Here is a 25,016-nt window from a genome sequence, read left to right on the forward strand (position 1 = left end):
TCGCTGTGGACCGGCTGTACGTGGACGGACAGCTTCACTGCGACCCCAACATCACTCGGTGGCTGTATTAACCTCACACCAGATAAGAATCCGCTACACCCTTTCCCTATCCACTCACGCTAACTTGTATTAACATCTGTTTAACTTACCGGTATCAAATCGCATCTTAAGTGTGATATGATCGCAGAATTAACACCAATGGTTCATCAATGGTTTGATTGAAATGTTTCTGGGTTTTTTTTTTCCTTCTAATTTTTTTTCTCTCTTTTTCCCCCTCTTCTTTTTATGCTGCTCACCCTTGTCCTTGGTTTCTTTCTTTTTTACTTTCTTTCACTGCTTCGATCACCTGCTTCCAGACTCATCCACAAACAACATCCTTTATTTCGACATTATACGCACAGCACGATCACGCACAATCACGCGCTCAACGGCAGCACATTTACATCAGTCAGACAGCGCACACAGACCTACAGGATACACACACTTAAGCCAAGCGTACTCATATTAGTAAATATGCACACACATAGTCAGACTCAGGGAGCATCTCGCCACACATTTTTTCTCTCTCTCCTTCTCTTTATTTATGAACAAGTGATGTATTCTTTCCACCTGTCTAAGCGACACACACAGCGTACATCCCTAGTTATACACACACATCTATGGGTGCACTGAGGTTCATTACATGGAATATAAATGGAGCTGGCTCCAGAGAAAAGAGGTTAAAAATATTTAACCAACTCAAAAAACTACAGGCAGATGTTGTCCTTTTACAAGAGACCCACAGACCTCTTAGAGGTTCGAATGAACTTAAAACACCTGAGTTTCCCAATGTGTTCTCAGCTTGTTATAATTCTAGACAAAGGGGAGCAGCAATTTTAATACATAAAAATATTAATTTCACAGTACTCGATACAGTTATAGATCCAGAGGGCAGATTCTTAATCATTAAACTATCTATACTTGATAAAAAGCTATGTATTGCAAGTATATATGGTCCAAATGTTGATGATCCCTCATTCTTTCACGGTTTTTTCAGTGCACTCTCTGAACACTTAGATGGCACACTTGTTCTTGGAGGCAACCTCAACCTTGGACTAAATGAAGACATGGATAGGCTCCATACAGCAGGAACTCAGCGTAATTGGCAGTCCACAAATATAATCAAACAGTATATGAGCGACTTTGGTCTTTGCGATGCATGGCGCTCCCTTCACCCCAGTCAAGATGGCGCCGAGTATGGCAGCCTTGTCGCGAGCTCCCCCAAGCAACAGCTTTTTTCTGTGTTTAATTTTACTTTTCCTTCATTTTTTCGCGAGTAGCACATGTCTCCTTGTGTACGACCGACAAACCTTACTGGACATAAAAGACCGACTTTCTTATAACTTTCCGGAGTTCAAGTTTTGCAACACGGACGCTCCGTTCGCAGACCCCCCATTCATCTCACCTGAGACGCCTTTGTTCTCTGGCCCTGGAGGCCGCAAACGCCGACGCAGAGGGAGAAGATCTGGCGTTCTGGTTCGACTGAGACGGCGCACTAACAGACCACCGTTACCCAGTTTATTACTGGCTAATGTGCCGTCTCTGGAGAACAAGCTGTGCGAGCTTCGGGCACGGATCTCATTCCAGCGAGAGATGCGGGACTGCTGCGTGATCTGCCTCACAGAAACCTGGCTATCGGACAAGGTACCGGACTCCGCAATACAACTACCGGGGTTCTCCGTGCATCGCGCGGACAGGTCACAGGATCTTACTGGGAAAAGCAGAGGCGGTGGTGTGTGTTTCATGATCAACAACAGCTGGTGTGATTATGCAAACGTGCACCCGGTCAAATCCTTCTGCTCACCGGACCTGGAGTACCTGATGATTAACACTAGGAAGGCCCAGAGCCCAGCCATTTGGCTTTTCTACCTTTAAAACCCGGAGAGCAGCCAAATGGCTGGTAGGCTTTTAGCTAAGCTTTAGCTTCAGGCAAGTGGAAGCTAAATTGGCTAGTCATTCATATGTAAATTGGGTTGTTACCTGGGAATTCTGGAGGGAGGGGAGTGGGGGTGTGTGGATGAGGGGGTGGGGGAGCTGCTAAAAGCGGTGAGCTTCCTTTTGTTTCATCTTGATGCATTCTCAATCATCCAGGGAAACAAATCTCCAAAAGTCACCAACTTGGAGTGTTTCAGTTTGCCATCTTAGGGAGAAATCAACACACATGGGTGTATGTCCTTTGTTGCTGAGATTTATTGATAAAAACAGTACAAAAAATCAACCATTTGTACACATTTTTACAAATAATTATAAAAAGTGAGTGAGTACATTTCAACATTTTCAGCAATCACTCACAATCCTGGCACTGCCATGGTATCTGTAGTCTGCATTTACCTTGGCTTGGCTTCCTGATCAATTGTCCACTACCAAAAGGAAGCCAAGCCCTGTGATCACACCTTGTTTTGTTGTAAAGGGTGGCAGGGCTTGGCTTCCTTTTGGTAGTGGAGCATTGATCAGTCGTCCATTGTGGCATCAATGTGATCACACCTTGTTTTGTTGTAAAGGGTGGCAGGGCTTGGCTTCCTTTTGGTAGTGGAGCATTGATCAGTCGTCCATTGTGGCATCAATGTGATCACACCTTGTTTTGTTGTAAAGGGTGGCAGGGCTTGGCTTCCTTTTGGTAGTGGAGCATTGATCAGTCGTCCATTGTGGCATCAATGTGATCACACCTTGTTTTGTTGTAAAGGGTGGCAGGGCTTGGCTTCCTTTTGGTAGTGGAGCATTGATCAGTCGTCCATTGTGGCATCAATGTGATCACACCTTGTTTTGTTGTAAAGGGTGGCAGGGCTTGGCTTCCTTTTGGTAGTGGAGCATTGATCAGTCGTCCATTGTGGCATCAATGTGATCACACCTTGTTTTGTTGTAAAGGGTGGCAGGGCTTGGCACATTGATGCCACAATGGACGACTGATCAATGCTCCACTACCAAAAGGAAGCCAAGCCCTGCCACCCTTTACAACAAAACAAGGTGTGATCACATTGATGCCACAATGGACGACTGATCAATGCTCCACTACCAAAAGGAAGCCAAGCCCTGCCACCCTTTACAACAAAACAAGGTGTGATCACAGGGCTTGGCTTCCTTTTGGTAGTGGACAATTGATCAGGAAGCCAAGCCAAGGTAAATGCAGACTACAGATACCATGGCAGTGCCAGGATTGTGAGTGATTGCTGAAAATGTTGAAATGTACTCACTCACTTTTTATAATTATTTGTAAAAATGTGTACAAATGGTTGATTTTTTGTACTGTTTTTATCAATAAATCTCAGCAACAAAGGACATACACCCATGTGTGTTGATTTCTCCCTAAGATGGCAAACTGAAACACTCCAAGTTGGTGACTTTTGGAGATTTGTTTCCCTGGATGATTGAGAATGCATCAAGATGAAACAAAAGGAAGCTCACCGCTTTTAGCAGCTCCCCCACCCCCTCATCCACACACCCCCACTCCCCTCCCTCCAGAATTCCCAGGTAACAACCCAATTTACATATGAATGACTAGCCAATTTAGCTTCCACTTGCCTGAAGCTAAAGCTTAGCTAAAAGCCTACCAGCCATTTGGCTGGTGGCGGGTTTTAAAGGTAGAAAGGTAGAAGCCTGGGCCTTCCTAGTGTTAAGTGCCGGCCATTCTGGCTACCGAGGGAATTTACAGCAGTGATTATTACGGCTGTTTACATTCCCCCACAAGCCGACACTGACCGTGCACTCAGGGAACTGTACAGTGCGATCAGCAGCGAGGAAACCGCACACCCAGAGGCAGCGTTTATCACAGCCGGAGACTTTAATAAGGGAAACCTGAAGAAAGTCTCACCCAAACTCCACCAACACATCCACTTTAACACTCGTGGAGACCGGCTACTTGACCACTGCTACACCTCTTTCCAGGATGCGTACAAAGCCCTCCCCCGCGCCCCATTCGGCCAATCAGATCACCGCTCCATCCTGCTCCTGCCCGCCTACAGGCAGAAGCTGAAACAGGAAGCTCCAACCCGGAGGGCGGTGCACTGTTGGACGGACCAATCGGAGTCTGCGCTGCGGGACTGTTTTGATCACGCGGACTGGGAAATGTTTCACGTGGCTGCTAGGGACATTGATGAATACACAGACTCAGTCTGTGGATTTATCAGGAAATGTGTGGAAGATGTCGTCCCATCCAGAACAGTTAAATCCTTCCCAAATCAAAAACCCTGGATTAACGGAGATGTTCGCGCGGCACGGAACACCGCCTTTGCCTCCGCGAACACATCGGACTACAAACACGCACATTACCAACTCCGGAAGACGATCAAAGCAGCCAAACGTGAGTACAGGGACAGGGTGGAGCAACAGTTTGACAACCCTCGGAGTATGTGGCAGGGACTAAACACGATCACAGACTTTAGAGGGAAAACCAGCACACCGCAGACCACGGCCTCTCTGTGTGAGGATCTAAACGTATTCTACGCTAGATTCGACACAGCGAACACCACGAGACCGGACAGTGTGCGCACCGCGGATGACGTCAGTGCGCACACTGTGTCTGAGGAGGATGTGCGGAAGTGCTTCAGGAAGGTGAACGCACGCAAAGCTACTGGTCTGGACGGGATTCCCGGCCGCGTCCTCAAGTCATGCGCGGCTCAGCTGGCTGGAGTGTTCACGCACATCTTCAACCTTTCCCTCTCTCTGTCTGTAGTCCCAGCCTGCTTCAAAATGGCCACCGTCGTCCCTGTACCCAAATCCTCCACCATCTCCTCATTGAACCACTGGCGACCTGTAGCCCTGACCCCCATCGTGAGCAAATGCGTCGAGAAGCTGGTCAGGGACTTCATCTGCTCTGCACTACCCGACTCACTGGACCCTCTACAGTTCGCATACCGCCACAACAGGTCCACTGATGATGCCATAGCCCTGACACTACATACTGCCCTGTCACACCTGGAGAAGAGAGACACGTATGTGAGGATGCTGTTTGTAGATTACAGCTCAGCATTCAATACCATCGTTCCCTCGAAGCTGGACAGGAAACTGCAGGATCTAGGACTGAGCAGCTCCCTCTGCAGCTGGATCCTTAGCTTCCTGTCTGACAGACGCCAAGTGGTCAGACTGGGCAGCATCACCTCATCCCCCATCACACTGAACACTGGTGCTCCACAGGGGTGTGTACTGAGCCCTCTCCTGTACTCACTCTACACCTACGACTGCACGGCCACTAACAGCTCCAACATCATTGTGAAGTTTGCGGACGACACTACAGTGGTGGGTCTTATCACCAACGGTGATGAGACGGCTTACAGGGAGGAGGTCAGCGCCCTGACCCACTGGTGTCAAGACAACCATCTCACCCTCAACGTCGCAAAGACAAAGGAGTTGATAGTGGACTTCCGGAGGTGCAGAGAAGTACACACCCCCATCACCATCAACGGCGCTGCTGTGGAGAGAGTGAGCAGCTTCCGGTTCCTTGGTGTACATCTGGCTGAGGATCTTACGTGGTCAGTACACACAAACAAAACAGTGAAGAAGGCGCAGCAGCGCCTCTTCTTTCTCAGGAGACTGAAAAGATTCGGCATGAGCCCCCGCATCCTCAGGACCTTCTATCACTGTGCCATTGAGAGCATCCTCACTGGATGCATCACCACCTGGTATGGCAACAGCACCGCCTACAACTGCAAAGCTCTCCAGCGAGTAGTGCGGTGCTCTGAACGGATAATTGGAGGTGAGCTTCCCTCCCTCCAAGACATCTACAGGAAGCGGTGCCTGAGGAAAGCGGGGAGGATCATCAAGGACTCCAGTCACCCCAGCCATAAACTGTTCAGACTACTTCCATCAGGAAGGAGGTTCTGCAGCATCCGGTCCCGTACCAGCAGACTGAGAGACAGCTTCTTCCACCAGGCCATCAGACTGCTGAACACGTCATAGACACCTCAGCTTCACTACTGGAACTTTAACATTATGCACTCCATACTGTACAGTAATGCCACTGTTTTGCACATGTCTCACTCTGTATATTTTTATATATTTAATTTATTGTTTACTCTATTTAATTTGTAAAATATGTGTACACACACACACACACACGTAGACAAATATTTAGTATACACATCCAGAAATGCATATACTATTATATATTGTACATATATTTATTAGTTTCAGATGTAGCCATTCTTGTATTTTGCTTGTTTACATTATTGTATTTTGCACAACTCTGTTGCTTGTGAAGCTCGCACACAAGAATTTCACTCACATATGCTGTACCAATGTTCCTGCACATGTGATGTGACAATAAAAGTGATTTGATTTGATTTGATTTGACCCCACCAGTAAGGAATATACTTTTTTCTCACATGTCCATCACTCCTACTCTCGTCTGGATTATTTTTTGGTCAGCAGCTCACTGCTGAGTGACATCTCACACACTGAGATTCACCCTATAGCTGTCAGCAATCATGCTCCTGTAGCTTTAACACTAATGCACAAGAATAATACTACACCATGTAACAACTGGAGATTTAATACATCACTGCTTAAAGATGAAGACTTTATTAAATATTTTAAAAAAGAGTGGACTTCATATTTAGACTATAATGACACTCCCGGAACATCAGCTTCTGTTCTATGGGAAGCAGGGAAAACTGTGATGAGAGGTAAAATAATTTCTTTCTCATCACATAAAAAGAAAAAAGAAAACAAAAATATTCAGGAATTAGAAAAAACCATCAAATCACTAGAAGAAGCCTACGCGTCCCACCAAGATCAGGAAACATTGAACAAAATACGCAAAACAAAACTAGAATTAAATGAGATAATTGATAAAAAAAAACAAAATTCTTAGTACAGAGACTACACTTACAAAATTATGAACATGGTAATAAATCCAGTCAATTTCTAGCAAACCAGCTAAAAATAAATAAAGAAAAAACAACTATATGTGCTGTTCAAGATTCATCTGGGAACACATTATATGAACCGATACAAATAAACAACATTTTCAGGGATTTCTATAAAACGTTGTATTCACCACAAATAAACCCATCTAAAACCAAAATTGATCAGTTTTTAGACAACATAACTCTCCCAAAATTATTAGACTCTCAAGCAATGACACTGGATTCACCACTGACACCAGGCGAACTCCAGGAAGCCCTGATAAGTATGCCCAATAATAAGGCTCCAGGTCCAGACGGCTTTCCTGCAGAATTCTACAAAGAATTCTGGTCGATTCTAGCACCAGTTTTCTACAGAACGTTGTTGGAAATCAAAGAAAAGGGCAGACTTCCATCAAATATGAATTCTGCAAACATTAATCTCCTGCTAAAACCAGGCAAAGACCCTGTATATGCCTCAAGCTATCGTCCAATATCCCTTATAAATGTAGACCTTAAAATAATCTGCAAAGCTCTCTCGAAGAGACTGATTCATGTATGTCCAAATTCCTTTGGAAAAATAAACCCCCACGTATAAGCTTAAAAACACTACAAAAGACCAAGGATAAAGGAGGACTAGAACTGCCTAACTTTCAGCACTACTTCTTAGCCAACAGGCTTCAGTTTATCTCAGGATGGCTAAAACACACCCTCTTAGATGAACCTTGGCTAGATGTAGAACAAGCACTTTGCAATAATCTAGAGATCTCAGACCTACCATTTATCAGCTCAAACATCCAACGACATGAATGCTTTAAAAGCATCAACATCAGCTCTTCTCTGACAGCATGGTGGGAGTTTCTAAAATTGACGGCGTCTTCATTAATCCCATGCAAACGTACACCTATCTGGAACAACCCTGACATATTACAAAACAATAATATGATAAACTTTTCAGATTGGAGTGATAAAGGAATCAAATATTTAGAACATATACTAGAAGGAACAGAATTTATTTCATTTGACGGACTAGTTACACAATATGGGATCAACAAGAAAAGATTTTTAGAATATCAACAAATTAAATCCATAGTAAAAAAGAAATTCAAACCGGGTCAAGTTGAACTACAAACACCACAAAGTGTGGAACAATTTCTTACTCATAAACCCCCAAAATTACTTTCCAAAATTTACAGAATGCTTTCTAAAACAGATGAATCAATATCACTTCCTATTGCAAAATGGGAAGCGGATTTATCAGTTAACTTAGACCTAAACTTCTGGTCTCAGATTTGCTTAAAAACCTTTCATCTAATCAGAAATCCCAGTCTTCAATTAACTCAATACAAAATATTACACAGAGTGCACTATACAGGTCATCGGATGTTCAAGATGGGCTTTACGTCTACCAACAACTGCTCACACTGCCAAACCAATTCACCGGACAATTATATCCACGCTCTTTGGTTCTGTCCACCAGTTCAGAAGTTCTGGCGCGAGATATGTGAAGACTTATCAAAGTGTCTGAAATGTAACATTCCAACTTCCCCCTTAGTGTGTTTGTTGGGCAGCTTAGATAATGTCACTTCAGAAAAGAATATAGCCCATATGGTTTTCACTGCCCTATGCATAGCCAAGAAAACAGTCCTCATGAACTGGAAAAATAAAAATAATCTTAATTCTAACCAATATAGAAATTATCTATTAGATTACATTAGTCTTGATACAGCCTCTGCCACCACATCAGATCAATTGCTCTGGGCTCCTTTGATCAGCTCCATCACCTAGCGGGGGTGGAGGGTCATAGTTTGGTCCCACCTTTGCTGTTGTGATTGGTGTGGGGGTAGGGACAGGCTTAGGGCGTCGGGGAGTTCCCTAGGAGCATCTTCCTTGGAGGGCTCAACCTGGGGTAGCGGTGATGGCCTATTAAGGGCTCTGTTGGCTCTTAGGTGACAGTTTCCTCGTGGCTGCGTACAGCGGGGCTAGGGGAGGGTCTGTGCTGACGGATGTGGGTTACTGACCTAGTAGCCTGGCTGCCCCGGGGTGGGTCCGGGACGGGCCGGACTCTGGGCTGGGGCCCTGGCTGGGTCTCGGGGGCTTGGATCCTGGTTTGTGTGTTGCCGGGGTTGTGGGCAGGTGGGTGTATGGGGGCCCAGCCCTGGCGCAGGGTGCCGCCAGTGCATCGAGCCACCTAGGGGGCTCTTCAACTTGTGGGGGAGGTTGTTACATCTTGCAGGAGCTCTCCTCTCTTCAGGAACTCTCTGCAGCAGGGGGAGATACAGGAGAGATGGAGGAAGATCTCAGCCTGGGCGTCTATTGTCTCGTGTAGTCTGGAAGATGAGTGGATGACAGGGTGGGTGCAGTTTTCTCTGTGGTGGGGTCAGGTGGGCTGTCCCGGGCTCTGTGGGCCAGGCGGCGCTGCTGTACTGGGCCCCGGTCCGGATGGGTCTGGGCCCCCTTTCCCTGGTGGGTTGCAGAGTATGGGGGTGCCTACTTGGGTCAGCGGGGGAGCTGGCCCCAGGGAGGGGTCACTTGCCCCTCCCTTCTTTCCCTCCCTATCTCCAGCTGCCTCCCTCTTCCCGCTCCACCACAATCACCCACACATGCAGGGCCTTGGGGTAAAGGTGTGTCACCAGGGTGCAGGGGGGGGGGGGATGCCTCCCCCCTCTGTCCCCTTCTGGCTGCCTCTGCCTCAATTTTATCCCACAACTTAGACATTCACATTACTCACACTCTCATTACACATACATATAGGACCTTGGGGGTGGGCACGCTACACGGACTCCAAATTACCATCAGGGTGTACACCTCACCCCTGGCGTCGTTGCCCACCTCTCAATTTTAAATACACGTAGACATTGAGGGCTAGCAGGAGGGGCTATGCGCTTACCTGCTGCTCTCTGGCAGGTAGCTCCATGCCCTCCTGGGTTTTCATTGCACCTTAGAACACACATGCATCAACACTACATATGAGCGGGCGGAGGGAGGTTTGGAGTCTTCTCTCACCCCCATTCTCTGCGACCTGCTGGAGCAGGGGGACTGGGAGGGGGAGTTGGCCGTCCAACTGGGATCTGGAGTGTGGGGCCTCCCTGCTGCTGCGGAGTCGGGGCGGTCTGCTTCTCCCCACCGCAGGGAAAAGGGTAACACCACCTGGGTCTGGGTGCAGTTTCCCCCTCCAGGGACAAGGGTACCTAGACCCGGTTTGTAGAGTACGCTTGGGGAGTGTGATCGTGTGTACAGCGTCTCTTTATGTCTGTCTCCACGTTGGTTGAGTGTGGAGTAAGTGCATATGAGAGCATGAGGGGGGGAATGGATGTTTGTATGTGTGTGTGCCTGTTTGTCTGTGTCTATATGTCAGGTTGGGTGTCAGACGCCACCGCTCTGGGGACATCTCAGGCCCTCCAAGATAAGGAGGCCTATCTCCCCCCACCACTTCCCCTGCCGGTGGCAGACGCCCTCAGACATCGGTGCGTTGGTGGGTCTTTGTGTCCGTTGATGGGCGTCCAGGTACACACCGGCTCACTCCTTGGTGGCTGCTTATCGGGGCCTGGAGCCTGGGGCTCGCTCGGGCCACTTTGGGGGTGGGGTGCCCTTGTTCTCTCGGCCTGGGGCTTAGTCACTCTGGAGCAGCTGGCTGCCGGCGGAGCCCCCGGGCGCGTCACTGCAACTCCCCCTGGCTTCTGCTCCGCAGCTGCTGAGTGAGCCCTCATCTGGGACTCTCCTCAGCTCTTACTGGGACAGTGGCGCGGCTGCCCCTCTGTTGGTCGTCCTTGGTCTCTTGTGTTCTGAGGGCCTCTGGATGTCTGGAGTCTGGATCTCCTCCATACCTGCTTCATGCCCTGGAGGACAGGGCTGTGGCCCCCCCACACCCTCTAACAGATCATTACATGAAGGAACCTTTTAAAAACAAGCGCATCCATGCGCACAGGTGTACACACGGGTGATCACACACACACAAACTACACCCTTTTTGGCTCCTACCTCAAAGCACACTGTGCGCTGTCGATCTTATGTGCTGCATAATAATGTTTAATATTTAATATTTACTGTTATATTCCCATAGATCATCATGACGTTGTTTATTGTATTGCTCTCGTTTTCTTCTGCTTGTTTTCTTTTTGTCTCAACAGGTGATCCAGGAAAACATAAAGAGGGGAAAAAAAAGAGACAAAGGTGATGAAGCAGATTTTCATTGTCTTTTCTCTCTATCTTATTTCTCCGTTTTCTTTCCCTTTCCTTCTGTTAACTTTCTTCTGAACTTTTCTTCTTTTTTTCTTTCCCGTCCCCGAGTCCAGTCTGGCCTGATTACAATAACTTAGAATAAAAATAACTAATAAAGATCAAATAAACAATGAGAATCAAGTGGGCCAGTATAGCAAAAGGCCCACTTTGGAAAGTAAATCTGTTGGGTATTTTTCTTGGCCTTCAGATAATAATTCTGATTGCTACAGTGCCAGACAGGACACAAAAATAAAAAAATAAACAACAGGAAATCATCACTGACAAGAGGAGATAAGAAAATAAACGGTGCTCGTTAGTGTAATAAATCAGTAAATCCATAATTGATCTGTGTGTGTGTGTGTGTGTGTGTGTGTGTGTGTGTGTGTGTGTGTGTGTGTGTGTGTGTGTGTGTGTGTGTGTGTGTGTGTGTGTGTGTGAGAACAAATGGCTCATTTTGTCGACAGTGGAAATCTGTAATTGGAAGACTTCAGAATAAAAGCGCGACGTTTGCGTTAAAGCTCAGTAACTCTGAATGCACCCTCTTCCTCTGTGTGTGTGTGTGCGCGCGCTCTCATTATTGTGTCTTCACATCTCCGTGTCACGACTACAGCTGTCAATCTCCCGAGCTCACTGCTTTCACTTCCCTTCATCTTTCTGCAAAGTTTCTATGAAATTTAAATCGGTCGTCTTACAGCGAGCGTGTGTGCGGGTTGAAGGGCGTCTCTATGGTAACTGTACTGCAGTACTCCTTCAGTCAGCTGTCAGTTATGTTGTATCGCTTCAATGTTGCCATCGCTTCATCTGCAGATGACTTTCTGATTGATCGCTTGATGGTTTGGTGAGGTGGGGTCACTGTGGAGCCGTCAAACATTTTCTTTGCTTATTTGGGACAAATAAAGACTCGATAAAGAAACCACATTTAATGACTTTTCACTTATTTGTAACTAAAAAGCTAAAGCTGCAGTTCTGATTCGTACCACTGACTCCACATTCACATAAACATGTTCACAGCCTGATGATGCCACTTCATTACACATGTAGGCTTAACGTTTGCATTATTAGGGGCGTGGCCTCTTTGACAGGTGGATGGTGACAGCTTTCGGCTAGCTTCACCTGAGCTGGAGCTTTGGTGTGTTGTTGGAGCCTTTTAATGATATCATGTGACCAATAATATGGCTGCTGTGAGGTCACTGTAGTAACAGAGCGTCCAAGAAGGCGGAGCTCCATGTGAATGACATCAGCAGGTATCTGAGTGTGTGTTTGGATGTTTCACACACAAAAAGCTTTGTGGCCACATGCCACTCTGTAGCTTCCCCATCTTTCAGAGCATTTTCCTGGGAAAGTTGATCAACCTTCAAACGATGATTTCCTCACAGAGACTATTTTAACCTGAGCGTAGACTCGTGTTTGATTTCATTTCCTGGTTACCAGAGCGTTTTAATGTGTGTGCATGTGTCAGTGGATCAATGGACCTTGAGGAGAATCGATTAGAAAAACATGAGGTTTAATCACGGAAGGAAGAGGAGGACGAAGAGGAGAAGGAGGAGGAGGAGGAAGGAGCAAGAACAATCCAGACTGATGAAGAGCAAGTGAGAACAAAAGCTGTGATGAGTTTATTCTCAAATCAGCCATTTGTGCGTCTGCGGCTGATTAGTGTTTGTCTCACAGCTCGCGCCTCACTCCATGTTTAACACGGCCCAACAGCTGACTGAACCTTCATCTACAGCCAATTAGAAGACCCCATTTGTCTTCCTGACAAACATCAGAGCTGTTTTCAGGATGAGGTTTTCAGTTTCCTGGTGTTAAAAGACTCACTTTGTTTTTCTGATTTCATGTCAGATATAATCATAAAATACTGACATAATACATTCAAACCATCAGTCACACATGAACACAATCCACCACCATCACCACCATCACCATTATCACCTTCATCTTCACCATCATCATCTTCACCATCATCATCATCATCTTCACCACCATCATCATCATCATCATCATCATCATCATCACCATCATCATCACCATTATCACCATCATCTTCACCATCATCATCATCATCATCATCATCATCATCATCTTCACCATCTTCATCATCATCTTCACCATCATCATCACCATCTTCATCATCACCATCTTCATCACAATCTTCACCATCATCTTCATCATCACCATCTTCATCACCATCACCATCTTCACCATCATCATCATCCTCATCATCACTTTCTGAAGGACATTTTTCAAACATCAAAGAGTCAGTAGAGCAGAGCAGAAATGAGGCAGAATGATTGGATTATGGTCGTTTCCTGTGTGACCTGGACGTCTCTGTGTTACAGTCATGTAATGCCATGTTTCTTTGTTTCTGTAAAATGATGACAGCAGTTTGTTGTGTTTGTTTTTTGCCACTCTGCAGAATTAACTGTGTCACAGTTCCCAGCACGTCATAGCCTGAAAAACCCAGAGTCAGAGCTCGGACTGTGAAATGGTCACATGTGTCAGCGTGCTGTCAGCTGATACATGTGAGCACTGAAACACCTTCATTCAAAGGTGAATGACGTCGCTGATGTGTGGACGTGTCTGTGGAGCTCCTAGGGATTATTCTGACTTCTTTGGTCACACATCTGTGTGTGTGTAGTTGTAGGTGTGTCAGGGTAAACACACGCATGTGCTGTGTGTGTCTGCTGTTTCTGTAGTAACTGAGGCATGCTGCAGGGCAAACAGCAGTGTGTGATTCAGCAGAGAAAGATTTCAGGTATGAGGTGTGAGTGGGCCCAAGGGGCCCGGCTCAGGGTCTGATCCTGTGAGCAAGGCTGGGGTCTGCTCTGTTTGTCTGCGTTTAGGTGCAGGTTATGGGTGGAGAAAGACACGGGTGGGTGTGGCTCAGGAGGTACATCGTCTACCAGTCGGCGGTTCAAACCCTGGCTGCTCCAGGCCAAAGAGTCCTCAAGCAAGACACTGAACCCTGAGTTACTGCTGATGCATTCATGGGAGTGTGAATGTTAGTATTTGTATGAAAGTGTGAATGAGGCATGTTGTGGTGGTGCTAGAAAACGCTGCTGCTAATCAGTGAGTGAACACCAAACCGACCAATCAGAGCTGCAGGAGGTGGAGGCGCTCGGATCGAACACTCGGCCAAACTTGATCTTCATCACGTTCTCAAAGGCCCGAGCGAGCGCTTCAAACTCTCTGCACCTGAGACACAGCTCCGCCTCCTCTTTCTCGCTATCGTCCAATCAGACCATAGGCAGAAAGAGAAACAAACACACACAGCCCCCGTTCGTGTCCTGGCGTTTCTTCTGCTCGTTAACCTCCCGCCCCCTCTCACCTGTGGGCCAATAATATACGACCCCTACCATCTGTAAACCAATCACCTCACACCCAGCTCACACACGCGCGCAGATGGAGGCAGTAATTCTATTACCCGAGCTGTACCGAGACGTGAGGAGAGGCAGCTGCACCGTATTTACTCTCTCTCTCACACACACACACACAGCAGGAAGTGTGTGTGTGTTTCCTGCTCTCAGAGGTTTATTTCAGGCGGCGAATGTGTGTTAAACTTTCTGAAAGCATCCACACAAACGTCGGGCAGAATCCCCGGCCAACAGGTTTGAAGGAGCAGTCCCACATTTACTTAAATCGGCCAATGGGGAGCTGGTGTGTCAGTGTGACCTCTCCTCTGATTGGTCGGATTTCAGCTGCAGTCACTCCATGTGTTTAAACTCCCTGAATGAGGCTTTAATTGCTTTTGGCAGGATGCTGATAGTGGCTTTATACACTACACACATACACACACACATACGCACACACACACACACACAGAGTCATGTTCAAAGAGTGAATCTACTGCATGCCGACACGCTGATAAACCCTTTAACACACTAATTAACCCAAAACACACACACACACACACGCACGCACGCACACACACGCACACATACGCACACACACACACTGAGTTTTCTTTTCTCTCATTTATTTGTGAAACAGTCCAAACTTTAACCTCTCTTCTCTCTCACCCACCTTTAAACAGTGTTTACCTGCAGCTGTGTGTGTGTGTGTGTGTCTAATCTCTTTTCAAATTCACTTTAAAGCCACAAACTGTGTGTCTGCACACTCGTGTGTGTGTGTGTGTGTGTCTGTGTGTGTTGTTTACAACAGCTTGTATTTTTTTAACACACACGCACAGAGAGAAAAAAGTGGTTTTGACCTCCAGGTCTCTTTGACACAGAAAGGCATTGTGGGAGTTATCACACAACAGACAGACCGAGTGTGTGTGTGTGTAGTGTATATATTTGCCTTGGAGCCTCCCTGCGTGTGTGTGTGTTTGCTGTGTACAGCTGGCAGTGAGCTGATAACAGCCCTATTAGAAATATTAATATACCCTGAACCCCACAGAGACACACACACTCACCAAAAGGCATGTGTGTGTGACTGCACGTGTGTGTGTATCCCCACCCTTATTGGAGCAAAAAACAGAAATAAACAACGACCGGAGAACCTCATAGAACCAGCAAACAGCACCACCACAGCACCTGTGAAGAACCAGTGGGCCACATCTGAAGGTTCTGACTCGGGTCAAAGTCCTCCTGCAAATGAATCAATTAAAAACTGTCCAGAGACAGCAGAATGAACCTGTAGAGCAAAATGTGGATCACTTACAGTTAATCTTTATGTTGACCTCATTATGAACCTTAAACGAGAAGCCACGTCCTTAATAAAGTTTAAGCCTTAATGAAATGTGAACAGGTGTTATAATGGGGAAAATTAACTCTAAATTTCTGCTGTAGGGGTGTCCTCCCTGAGGTATAATATCATAGGTGCAAATAAACAGTTCACCTGGATGGTTCTCCTGTTCTTACTCACAGAATCCTTTAGTCAGGTTAGACCGTGTGGCGATCAGGACTGGACATTGCTGGGTTGTATTTATTATCCTTTATTTATACGGGTAAAAAGTCTCATTGAAATGTGCACCTCATTTCCAAGAGAAAGCTGGTTAAAGCCCAGACTCTGTTGGGTTCATATCTGGACCCCGTTGGGTTCAGGTCCAGACTCTGTTGGGTTCATATCTGGACCCCGTTGGGTTCAGGTCCAGACTCTGTTGAGTTCATATCTGGACCCCGTTGGGTTCAGTCCCAGACTCTGTTGGGTTCATATCTGGACCCCGTTGGGTTCAGGTCCAGACTCTGTTGGGTTCATATCTGGACCCCGTTGGGTTCAGGTCCAGACTATGTTGGGTTCAGGTCCAGACTCTGTTGGGTTCAAGCCTGTTTTCTCACAGCTCTGGAAACGCGCCCTGATATTCCTGTTGTCACTGTTGGCTGCAGGTCTGACTGACCCAGCTATTAATAAACTGAGTAAACAGGTTGTAGAAATGGACCAGACTAACTGAACTGGGAACACTGAAAGGCTCTGAAGACTGTTATTTATGAACATCTGGTTTTCAACTTGACAAACTAGAAACAAACCTCAGGAACATCTTCCACTGCCTCAACTGCTTTCCCTGCAAAACTAATAATTACTGTACTGTTGGCTCACTGCACTCAGCTGCTTCAGCTGGTCTGTAAGGAAGCTAAATATACCCGTGATGTCATGGCGTTACCAGCATCTGATCTGGTCTGGACTCGTTTATTTTTAGCTGACCAGACGTGCTAGTCACCAAAGAGAAAGATTAGCAAAGTTGCTTTCCAGGATCAGGTTAAATGATCTAAAAATCTCAGCTGGAACAGGCTGACGATGAGGAGGGGATGAAGTTTATCAGCTCGTCGTGAGCAGTAACAAACAGCTAACGACAGAAAGAAATCAGAGCAAGAAACATAGTCAGTCCAGAGGCTGAGACGGTGTGTGTGTGTGTGTGTGTGCAGCAGGAAAGAGTATTAGGGAAGATTACTGTTGTTCACACTGACAGCAGAGAGCAAGCCGGCGCTACATGGCTCAGATTAGATTGAACTTGTACCATTTATAAGAACATTAAATGGAGCCTGCAATCACTGGTCAATCGATTCTTCGCTGCAGCTCTGTGTGTGTGTGTGTGTCTGCAGTATTAAACCACCACTTTCACTGGAGAATGCTGTCTGTGTGGATGTTTTCCTCCCACCGATATCACATGCAGAAGTCCCATTGATAAAGTGTCTGTTTTTAGAGTAAAGGCGGTGGAGCGACGCTGGTCCTCGGCAGCCTCGGACACAGACAGAAGAGAGGCATGCGCCCAAAGGCACCAGAACAAATATCAAATAAATATTAAGCACCGCCTGCCGTTGGCCTGAAACATTATATTTGATTTAAAGAATCAGATGTGAGCTGCTGAAATTGACAAACGAGCTGAGATCACTCCTGCATGTTACTGCTTTGTGTCTGTGCTTCCACGAAGCTCCACATGTTCCAGATGTTTTAACACTGACTGTCTCCAGATCAGTGAGGTTTATTAACAGCTTTAACAAACTGCGGCTCTGAACTCTGACCCGATAACAGCTGTCTCTGGTTGAACCCATCACCTCCAAACAGAACCTCAGCTTCAGATTCGGGTGAAGCTGAGGCTCACCCCAACCAGTCGCAGCAGATGGCCCCGCCCCTCCCCGAGCCTGGCTCTGCCAGAGGTTTCTTCCTGTTAAAAGGGAGTTTTTCCTTCCCACTGTTGCCAAAGTGCTGCTCATCGGGGGTCATATGATTGTTGGGTTTTTCTCTCTAGTATTATTGTAGGGTCTACTGTACAATATAAAGCGCCGTTGAGGAGACTGTAGTTGTGATTTGGCGCTGTATAAATAAAACTGAATTGAATAGATTGGTCAGTTTTTCCTCCGAAGCGAGCTCAGCTGGGAGAAGGCTGAGTTTGGCCTCTGCTGTGGAGGGTGTGTTAGATTTAATGCCCTGTCTTGTCCTGCTCACTGCTCCACACATCAGCCAGGAGGAGATCGAAGCGAGGAGGAGTGTGTGTGTGTGTCCACTGGGAGAGAAGCTGTTTGCTCTCTGATTGCTTGGATTGGCTGCAATTAGTCACACACACAGTGAAACACACAAAAACCCTCTTTTATTGGAAAAGAGTAAAGGTGACAAACTCTCCTCTCGCCTCCTCCTCCTCCACCTCCTCTATAACTCACATTAAACAGGACAGTAACCACCTCCTTTCTGTGTGTCCTCGGTCAGCCTGTCTCTCACGTGATTGGCTCTGTGATTTAAGAGTGCTGCATTCTCATTCGTCAGCAGGGTAACCTCTGTGAGCATGTGACAAATGGCGGCTCGCTCACACACACACACACACACACACACACACACACACACACACACACACACACACACACACACACACACACACACACACACACACAGTGGCAGGTCAATAGCAGACAAAAGGAAGGCTGCAGCAGCTTTTCCCTCAGTGCTGCCTTCAGGTGCAAAGCGCTGCAGTGCTGTGTTTAAGGACCTGTACAATAGTTGATTATAGGGAGAACACTCCCTCTCTGTCTGGTTACGACCGCCGTCCTCGGCTGCTCGGGACGAATTACGGTCACGACCGAGGTTAGCCTAACTGACCGTGTTACAGGTGTGTGGCACGCAGTGACAGGTAACGCCATTAGGCATGCAGAGCATAAACATGCCATTTATAGGGGCGTTGGTGTGAAGCCCGTGTGTCTGACAAAGGGTTGGGGGCTTGGTTGTAGACTGATGCGTACACAGCTCGGTCTGGTGCTCTGTGATTGGATCAGGCTTGCACCTGGTTGATGCAGCCATTTCCCATTTAGAGCGGCGTTCCTGCTTTCAGTAGTCCAGAGTTTGTTTTCAGACTCAAGCATCTCTTCGAGCTGTTTAACGACATACCCAGAGGATTGCACCTTGTTGTAAACAGTAAGTACTTATAAGCCTCGGCTCATCGAGCACAGGATTGATTAAATGAGCAACAGCAGAACCGGAGAGGCAAAGATATGCTGATGACCAATGTATGTGTGTCACAACACAAACGTACTTCAGGGTTTTTAAGAGTCAGAGGAAGACATGCATGCACCACCAAGACCCAGCTTCAGGAGACCCAGAAAGGTTCCCTGAGGAGCAATGTTCCCTCTAAGCTGAGCGCATGAGCAATCGCACACTGCTGACATGGTGTTCCCACACAGAAAATCTGCGCTGCGCACAAAAAAAAAATACAGCCTGAATTGGAATTAAAGTAAATACATGTATTTATTTTATTTCGCTGATTTTCTGCATGTGGAGACGCTGTCAGCAGTCATGCGCTCAGCTTAGAGGGAATCGTGCTGAGGAGCACCCGGGGAACCTTTGAGCTGCAGGAGGACTGCAGGAGGACTGCGGGGCCCTGACGGTGCTTTCAGAAAGACAAACAGTACCTGCAGGGATCCAGGGGGTGGCCAATCGGTCTCGGGTGTCTCCCTGCTCCCAGTCAAAGTCATCTTCTTTGGACTGGACCAGCGTGCAGTCAGGAGACCGACCAGATAGACAAGCTGAAAAAGAGACAGACAGATGCTCAGTTACCTTAGGTGAAACTAGGGCTGCTCGATTATGGCAAAAATGATAATCACGATTATTTTCACTGAAATTGAGATCTCGATTATTTGATGATATTTATTTAACCCTTTAAGACCTACTATAGAACCAAGTCCGCCAGAGCTTATATTATTTTTTTACATGTTGTAGTGCCATTTGTGGGAGCATTTCAAGTTGCTATGCATCAATACAACTGTTATAGTCCATAGTAACTACATTCATTGCAAAAAAGTGCAATAAACTACAAAAAAATTGAAAATCGTTTTTGTTTTTTTTTTACATATATTTCTACTTGGAGAAATTTAAGAGGTTTATCCCTCAAAACTTTAAATACAATAAAGTTGCAAAAAATAGTTTACAACAACAGGAAATTTATTTTGAGTGTCTTCATAGTTTTATTTTGGAGATACAGCAATTTTTATATACTGCAGGAAAAACGAAAAAACAATCCTGTGATGCAAATTTGCAAAGAAAACAGCACGTGCATCAAAATAAACTATTTCCAGCAGTGCAATTCGAGTTCTAAGCATCCCAGAAACTATTCAGAAAAGCATAAAGTCAAACATGACTTATAAAAACACCAGTATAGGCTTTTGAAGCCTACAAGTAAAAAACTACATTTTACACGAAAATGACGTCACTTCCTGTTTCGGGCAGGAAATGGCGGACATGCGATAGTTCGCGCTGACGTCTGTTTCAATGTGGGAAGTGTTACGAACAGCTGATCAGATCGGCAAAGCGTGTTTCTGGAATATTATGCTTTTGTTCCTGCAAGCGCTTTTTATGCAATTTCTGCAAAGCTTTATGTGGAAGGAAACCGTGACCGAGGACAAGCTGATGGCATAAGATGTAAGTACAACTCCTCCGGTTTCATATGCAAAACAAATTATTGTGCTAGCTTACACGGTTCCGGTTCTACAGGGATTTAAAAATAGTTACACAAAACGGAGCGTGCTGCTCTGACCGGCTTTAAAGGGTTAACAATAACAATGTATTGAATAATGACTTTAAAAAATAATATAAAATAGTGTGCAAATACTGAACAGTGCAAATGTTTGCAATATAAAATATAAATGAAAAATGTAAACATCTATGTTTAGTGAACTTTGCAGTGTTGCTCTGTGGTGCAGCTACACTGTAGCAAAGTTTACACACTGTGTCTACTTGATCCACGTCTGACTCCGCGAACCCATGTTTCCACACCACTGAAGTTTTTTTTTTACCTCTCTTTTCAACCAACGGCAGTCACTCTCCTCTCCAAATAACTTCTGCTTAGCTTTCCGAGCTTCCCTCGGGTCCTCTTAAATGCACAGAGGTGCGCTCGATTTGCCACACGGAGCAGCGCGAGAGTAAAGTATGAGGGAGGTGCTAATAATTTTTAATGATCGTTGAAAGCCCAGATCGTAATCGTGATTAAAATTAGATTAATTGAGCAGCCCTAGGTGAAACCACAGATAGGATTAAGGAAAAACTGTTCCTGAAGGCCCCGGCTTTAAGGCTGCGGACGGGGTTCGCTTTGAGTGATTTCTTGGAACCATTTCCAAAGATTGTACAGCAGACAAAAAACAAATTTGGATTTTCTCGGATCCACAGAGGCTCAAATATCTACGGACAGCCCCACTGACGATGAGACAAACATTGGTCGGCGGCAGAAACCTGGCTGGATCTCACTCATATGAGCAGAGTTAGTGGGTTCATCACCTCCATCACAGCAAGTCCCACCTAAAGACTGAGACACGGAGATGCTGCATACTAATGGCACATTAATGCGATCACAGGATCGACTACACTGTGCTTACAGAACCTCATCAATACGATCATTTCTTCTTCAGTGGTTTAGAAGTGAGGCTGTTATTTCCCCCTCTCTCTATTTGGATGATATAAAATGAATCTTATGATTATTGTTATGAACTGTGGAAAATGAGAAGTAAAGAGTAAAACCTGCGATATGAACCCCACTCCATGCTTTAAATTAACTAGGTGAGCAGTCTCCAGTCTGTGTTCTGTCTTCCAGCCGATGAAGAAACAGAAATTAGAGCTGGTGTAGAAACACTTCTGGATGCTTGGACACTGGAACTGATTTAAGGCTCGTGCAGTTCCTTCTTTCTCCTCATACATCAGCTGGAACGTTAACCACATATTTATTTCTTCAAGTCTCTTCCTCCCACAGCCCCCCACAGCCCCCAACAGCCCCCCACGGGACCCCCACAGGACTCTGTGTGTAGCATGCTGTTGAAATAATTACACAGAAAGTTTAATCAGCTCTGAAGACTCTGCTACTCACTGCTGCATCACTTTCATCTGGACATTTTTATTTATAGACTTTATTAGTATTTTTCTCCCATTATTTATTCCAGGTGTGGGTTTTTATACTTATTTATTGAAATCACATTATCAGCTCGTATACTTTGCACCTATATGTGATGATGTATTCAGAGTAACTGGGTCACGCGTGTTTGTACTGTGTTTAGTTCCATTACAGAAAGACTGCGGCCCGTTTGCCATTCATTTACTGATGTACAAGACGCACCAACATCCTCAGAACGAAGCAGGAAACCCGAACGCTCGACCAGTAATCAGCGAATCAATCACCTCATTGATTAATCGCTTCATTGATACAGACGTTCAAGTCGCACTTCCACCTTGTTTCTCGCTCGTCAGCAGAGAGCAGCTTGTAAACATATAATGTTCTTCAGAGTGAGACAGTTCCAGTTCATTACCATTTCCCAGCATGCTCTCTCTCTCTCTCTCTCTCTCACACACACGCACACACACACACACACACACACACACACACACACACACACACACACACACACACACACACACACACACACACAGGAGAATAATAGATGTAAACCTCCTCCTTCCTCTGTGACTCAAAGATGTCTAAATCCTTCCATTCATGCCGACACGCACACGCGCCTGTGTGTGAGGAGCCGTCATCTGAAAGCGTTGACATTAAATAGCGGGAAGGCTCATTTTCTTTCTTTGTAACAGAAGGCACATTAAACACACACACACACACACATTCGTCCCGCTGGGCAGTGTTAGCTCATCAACAGATACCAGACACAATCTGTTTCATTTGCTTCTATCCATGTGCATCTATATAACAAACACACACACACACACACAGTAAGCTCTCTCTCTCCAACAGAAAACCAATCTCATCTCATGATCGCCCAACACTGCAGAAAGAGGTGTGTGTTTGTGTGTGTTTGTTTGTGTGTGTGTGTGTGTGTGTGTGTGTGTGTGTGTGTGTGTGTGTGTGTGTGTGTGTGTGTGTGTGAGTGTGAGAGAGACCGGACTGTGACTCTGACGTGTGGTTTTAATGTTTCATGTCGACATCCTGCGCTTTATTCTACCAGAGCAGCTTTGCATGATTCAGAGTTCAGATTAATCCTTCTTTGTCTGATTGGCTGCCCTTCTCCAGCTGCTGCTGTGTGCGGCATCTGAACACACACTATACACCAGCTGACAAACAACATTTCTGAGTGACATGTTCTGATGCTCAATCATCCAGGTGAGGAAACAGAAAATCCCCCAGAACGTTGGTTCTGTTCACCTGGATGTCTTCAGTGGGAGGAACGTTTCATCATCATCATCATCATCATCATCATCATCATCATCATCATCATCATCAGGTGACTCCTGATCAGAATCAGAATCAGAAACTTTATTGTCATTGTCACGAGAACAACGAAATGAAGAATGGTCCCCGATCATTGCATCATCCCTAGCAATATCAAAATATAAATAAAACAATAAAATTCAATAAATAATAAAATTCAATAAATAAGAACTCCTGATGACTCCTGAGGAGAGACGGCATCCATCCCACTTTGGATGGAGCAGCTCTCATTTCTAGAGATATGGACAAATTTATTAAACCTCCCAAAATATGACTATCCAGAGTTGGGACCAGGAAGCAGAGTTGCAGTCTTACACGCCTCTCTGCAGCTTCTCTCCTCCTGCTACCCCCCAAAAACCCATCTCCATAGAGACTGTGTCAGCTTCCAAACAGACAAAAAACAAACTAAAAACCAGCAACAAACAACGTAAACATAAACAATTACAAAGAAAGAACAATACAGTATCCACATCTGAACCAAAGAGTAAAACAGTGAAATGTGGATTATTAAATATCAGGTCTCTCTCCTCCAAGTCTCTGTTAGTACATGACTTAATAATTGATCAACAAATTGATTTACTCTGCCTTACAGAAACCTGGTTGCAGCAGGATGATTATGTTAGTGTAAATGAATCAACACCCCCGAGTCATTCTAACTACCAGAAACCTCGAAGCACAGGCCGAGGGGGAGGTGTGGCAGCAATTTTTCACACCAGCCTATTAATCAACCAAAGACCCAGACAGACTTTTAATTCATTTGAAAGCCTGATGCTTAGCCTCGTCCACCCCAGCTGTAAAACTCAGAAACCAGTCTTACTTGTTATCATCTATCGTCCACCTGGGCCTTACACAGAGTTTCTGTCTGATTTCTCAGACTTTATATCTAATTTAGTTCTGAGCTCAGATAAAATAATTATTGTGGCTGATTTTAACATCCATGTAGATGCTAAAAATGACAGCCTCAACATGGCATTTAATTTGTTATTAGACTCAATTGGCTTCTCTCAAACTGTAAAAGAACCCACCCACCACTTTAATCACACTCTAGATCTTGTTTTAACATATGGCATCGAACCTGAACATTTAACAGTGTTTCCTGAAAACCCTCTCCTGTCTGATCATTTCCTGATAACATTTACATTTACAATAATTGATTACACAGCGGTGGAGAGTAGACTTTATCAAAGTAGATGTCTTTCTGAAAGTGCTGTAACTAAGTTTAAGAATATAATCCACCCACTGTTATCATCTTCAATGCTCATAGAGCAGAGCATGTCACAGCGAGTGAAGTAAGCTGTGTGGAGATAATGAAGAGGGATCCAAACACAGACTGCTTGTAAAGGTGTGAAGGTGGTTTATTGAAAGTAAAGTACAAAATAGAAAAACGGCAAACTGGACTGCAGACTATCTGAACTGGGAACAACTAAATTACAAAACACGAACCAGGACATGAACATGAAGAAGGATGGGCGGAGGTAAGTGATGACGGACAGCAGGGAGAACACATGGATGAAACACGATGGATGCACAGACGGATCAGTGACTACTACAGCAGAAGACACGACTTAAATACACTAAGAGAAACGGGGAGATTACACACAGCTGGGAGTAATTAACGAGACGAGACAAGGGAGGTAAACTGAACACACCCACATGAGACGCAGACCTTCACAATAAAACAGGAACAAGACATCACTACACAAAGACGCAGACCAGACACAGAACTAAACCCACACAAAACATGAGAACACAAACCCTGTGAACAAAACCCTAAACCAGAACCACAGTAATATAAT

At 45.6% G+C, this 25,016-nt stretch overlaps 1 protein-coding gene across 9 annotated transcripts in view; it reads right to left on the bottom strand.

Moving 5' to 3' along the window:
* Positions 1–25,016, bottom strand: part of LOC146662832 (receptor-type tyrosine-protein phosphatase mu-like) — a 224,043-nt gene that overhangs the window by 164,393 nt on the left and 34,634 nt on the right. For all 9 annotated transcript variants that reach the window (XM_085417616.1, XM_085417614.1, XM_085417612.1 and 6 more), the window contains exon 2: positions 19,430–19,543. In XM_085417616.1, coding sequence (XP_085273742.1) covers positions 19,430–19,543 — 114 coding nt within the window. The remainder of the gene's footprint in view (positions 1–19,429; positions 19,544–25,016) is intronic.

Source organism: Rhamphochromis longiceps, linkage group LG9 (assembly GCF_057381845.1).
Source record: "Rhamphochromis longiceps isolate RC_006_pf linkage group LG9, R_longiceps_female_GT1.1, whole genome shotgun sequence".
NCBI lineage: Eukaryota > Metazoa > Chordata > Actinopteri > Cichliformes > Cichlidae > Rhamphochromis > Rhamphochromis longiceps.